Raw genomic sequence first — 3,593 nt, forward strand, 5'->3', positions numbered from 1 at the left:
GGCTTTGCTGCAAAGGGAGGGAGAGACCGAGGTCAAAAAAGGGTTGAGGTTGTTCCTCACCTGAAGTAGAGCTCACGTAGTTCTCATAGAGGGAGGCCAGGAGCTTGTTTTGGGATTTTTGGAAAACGGACACCACTGTCTCATTCAGGGGGTCCTTGTTCTTGTCCAGCCACCCAATGATGTTGTACGGCACCTGTCACCAGAGGAGAGAGGCAAAGGTAAGGACAGCCCTGCAAGGGGGAAGGTGTGAACGCTGTGGAAGAGCTGACAGGGGACGTACCACACCAGCATAGTGCACCAGCTCAAAGTGGGCCTCGTATTTCCGCTTTTTATCTGGCCGGGGCTTCTGGAAGTTGGGCGACTTCCCAATGTGGTTGTCGTAGAGCTTAGCTTTGAATGACATGTCGGAGGCTTTTGGGAACATGCACTCCTCTTCAAGGATGGACAGGATTCCCAGTGGCTGCAGGGAGAAGGTGGTATAAAGAGGTCTGAGCTCAGTGTTGCCATATCCCATCTCAGAATGGGGGATTCTCTGTGCCACTGAGCAAGGTGAGGCAAGGCTTGACTTGGGAGACCTCATCCTCATTCAGGCAAATGGTGCAAGACATTGACCATGGGGCAAGCTGTCACTGGTGTATTCCAGGCTGCATCTGACCTCCAGCCAGTCAGAGTGGGACTGGCCAGGCCTGCAAGACACGGGGGCCTGCCCAGGTCCATCAGATTGTTGGGAAGGGGAGATCCTCTCCAGTATCCTGACAGGTTTGCTCCTTTCCAAAAAAAAGGGTGAGTTTCCTCCATGCAATGGTGGAAATCTTTTATACAAGCTCCTCTGAATCAGCAAGGACTCAAGTAAGAGGCACTGAGGGGAGCAAGTGGGTAGGAAAAAAGGGGCAGAGATCGCTGTTCTCTGGAGGAAAAGGCTGCACCAGGTGTTATGGCTCACCGATGGGTAGAAACAGAGTTTCCATGGTTTCACAAAGTCAAAATTTGTGTCAAAGAGGACTCAATGGGCTGGGGGTTCTGAGCTGTAAGTGGGAAAACAAAGTTGGGCACCTGCTACTGACTGGGGAGGGAATAATTTCATTTCTGGTAGCAGAGCACCTCCCACTGTTCAGTCTTTGCAAACAAGCTGCCTACCAGAAGTACCATTCCTGTGCCCTGACTCATGCTTTACCTTCTCAATCAGGTCGATGCAAGCCTGCAGGTCCAGGCCAAAGTCAATGAAGACCCATTCGATGCCTTCCTTCTTGTATTCTTCTTGCTCCAGGACAAACATGTGGTGGTTGAAGAACTGTTGCAGCTTCTCGTTGGTGAAGTTGATGCATAGCTGCTCAAAGCTGTTGAACTGCAAGAACAAAACAAACCTGCGTCAGAAGGAGGAGCTCCAGATGTGAAGGGATTCACTCTTCTGCTTTTTCTAGGTGTGAAGAGTGATCTCTGCTAGGCTCAGCTGGATTGCTACCAGAGCAGGTAGCCAGGAACCATTGGAGATGTGCCCACAGCAATGTTAGAACAGTCCTTGTGAACTGCCTGTTTGCTCCAGACAAATTAATTCAGAGCTCTTTGTCTTATCAAGGCCAGCAGTTTCTTGGAGGAGATAGAGCTGTCAGACACTAGGGGACTGAGCTGTCTAGCTACAACATTTCCCCAAACCCATTGCAGGGGGCCTGCAGAACTCACGTCAAAGATCTCGAAGCCTGCAATGTCCAGTACTCCGATGAAGAACTGCCTGGCCAGCTTGGTGTCTAGGGTCTTGTTGATCCGAGTCACCAGCCACTTGAACATGCGATCATAGGTAGCTTTAGCCAGGGCTCCCACAGCATAGACAACCTGCCAAAGCAAGTCATAGAGCAGATCGTGAGCACTTACGCTTCTTCCTGCTTTTGTAGGAGCTAGAGGCTGAAGAAGAGAGCTCCTCTTGGCACGCAAAGGACAGACAGACAGATCCAGGGAGTTCATGTTTACAGTATATGCTCCAAGATTAGTTTTCACATGCTCACAAGTGTGTTATTCTGTCCCTGGCCTGGTCTTAGCCTCCAAGGTCTTAGGATATAGATTCAGTCTAAAGTGATATTTTCAGAAGTCTTGTGCATGGCAGGAGCCTACAGCTCACTTTGGATAAGACACCAGCTCCTAAGGTCCTCTTGAATTTTACTTGAGGACTGGCTTGCACTATTCAGGCCAGGTTTGGGTTCCTAACTGTGATGTGGCCGGAATCTGACAAGATATATTTTTGGTGCATTTGAGTCTCCCACAAGACCGGTTTAGATGAGTTTTAGATGAGTATTTAGATGAGTTTTCTATTTTCCAGAGCTGAACTCTTCATGGGAGTGTGACTGTCTCTGAAGCAGATCCACAGAAACTGGACCTCTTCTGGCTGTGATCCAACCCACATTTCAAAGATACTGCATTGAACCTCCAGCCTTGGTTAACCTCCAAAGTTATCTGCCAGCTCTGCCACCAGCTTTCCCAGCTGCTAAAAGCCAGTAACTGTGGATACATCTTCTCACGCTGCTCTGGAGTCTTGTCCTAAACCCAAAAGAGTGAACTGAAGCACCAGTTGCCCTGTGCAGAGAACATTACACAATGGGCCTGCCTGCAGAGGAGTCACATACCAGTGTGAGCAGGGAACCCGTGTCCCAGCACACTCACCTGTTCCACGTTCTGACCTTTGGTCACATATTCATTGCCCACTTTCACACGAGGATGGAGCAACCCCTTGATGAGGTCAGCTGAGCTGATTCCCATGAGGTAGGCAGCTTTGTCAGCACCTGTAAAACAGTACAAAGGCATGAGGAGCCAGCAAGGAAGGAAAAAAAGAAAATAAAAATAATTACCAGCTCTTCTGCTGATCAGTGCTAACTGTACTAGTTTTTCCACCTGTTCCAGAGTGTCCTCCAGTGTCTAGTGTGATTTCCCATCTTGGATATGGTATGATGCTTTAAAGTCTGGACCTCCTGCCTGAGAAGTTACTGTTTGGAGGAGATGGCCATAGCAGACCTACTGCCCCTTAGCAGGTGCCTATCAGGTTTTTGAGCCTTCTTGATCTGGGGATCTCTATGCATTTTCCAGTGGAAGCTTGGATTCCCATGCAGTGAATTTTAACTGACCAGAAGAGAGGTGATTTTCTTGCTTGTCTTTCATAGACTCCTAATAGCAGATTGTAGCTAGAAAATCACCTCTGTATGGAAATCACTGCTAGATCAAAATCTTTAATTACCAGGTAGCAGCTGAATCCTGTGTTGACATTCCTTAGGCAAGGGGAACTCTTCCTTCATGAATGTTAGCATGACAAGGTCTGATCCAGGTAGTCATTTCTGCTGGATCCCTGCCTCAGCTGATGTTTAGTTACTGCTTAAGCCTTCCAGTTAAGTGATAGGGCTCCCCCTTCTCATCCTTCCACATGCTGGAAAGTCACCCGCTCCTTGAAGCTTGCTCCATTACGCCTGGGAGCCAGGCATAATGCACCAGTACAAAAGCAATAGGAAATATTTGAGCTCTGACTTTTCAGGTTTGCTCTGCAGCCTGACTATTCTCTTAGATCTATGATTTGCATTGGATTTTTCTAAGCAACAAACAAGGAAAAGTGTTTC

The 3,593-nt window shown here is 48.3% G+C and overlaps 1 protein-coding gene across 1 annotated transcript in view; it reads right to left on the minus strand.

Annotated features, from left to right (window-relative positions):
• Window positions 1-3,593, minus strand: part of MYH7B (myosin, heavy chain 7B, cardiac muscle, beta) — a 29,104-nt gene that overhangs the window by 14,394 nt on the left and 11,117 nt on the right. Inside the window, exons 13-17 of the mRNA XM_009318655.1 lie at window positions 2,653-2,771; window positions 1,681-1,830; window positions 1,175-1,345; window positions 281-460; window positions 61-193 (exon numbers count right to left, since the gene is read on the minus strand). Of these exons, the coding sequence (XP_009316930.1) occupies window positions 61-193; window positions 281-460; window positions 1,175-1,345; window positions 1,681-1,830; window positions 2,653-2,771 (753 nt within the window). The remainder of the gene's footprint in view (window positions 1-60; window positions 194-280; window positions 461-1,174; window positions 1,346-1,680; window positions 1,831-2,652; window positions 2,772-3,593) is intronic.

Source organism: Pygoscelis adeliae, unplaced genomic scaffold, assembly GCF_000699105.1.
Source record: "Pygoscelis adeliae isolate BGI_AS28 unplaced genomic scaffold, ASM69910v1 Scaffold72, whole genome shotgun sequence".
NCBI classification, from domain to species: Eukaryota; Metazoa; Chordata; class Aves; order Sphenisciformes; family Spheniscidae; genus Pygoscelis; species Pygoscelis adeliae.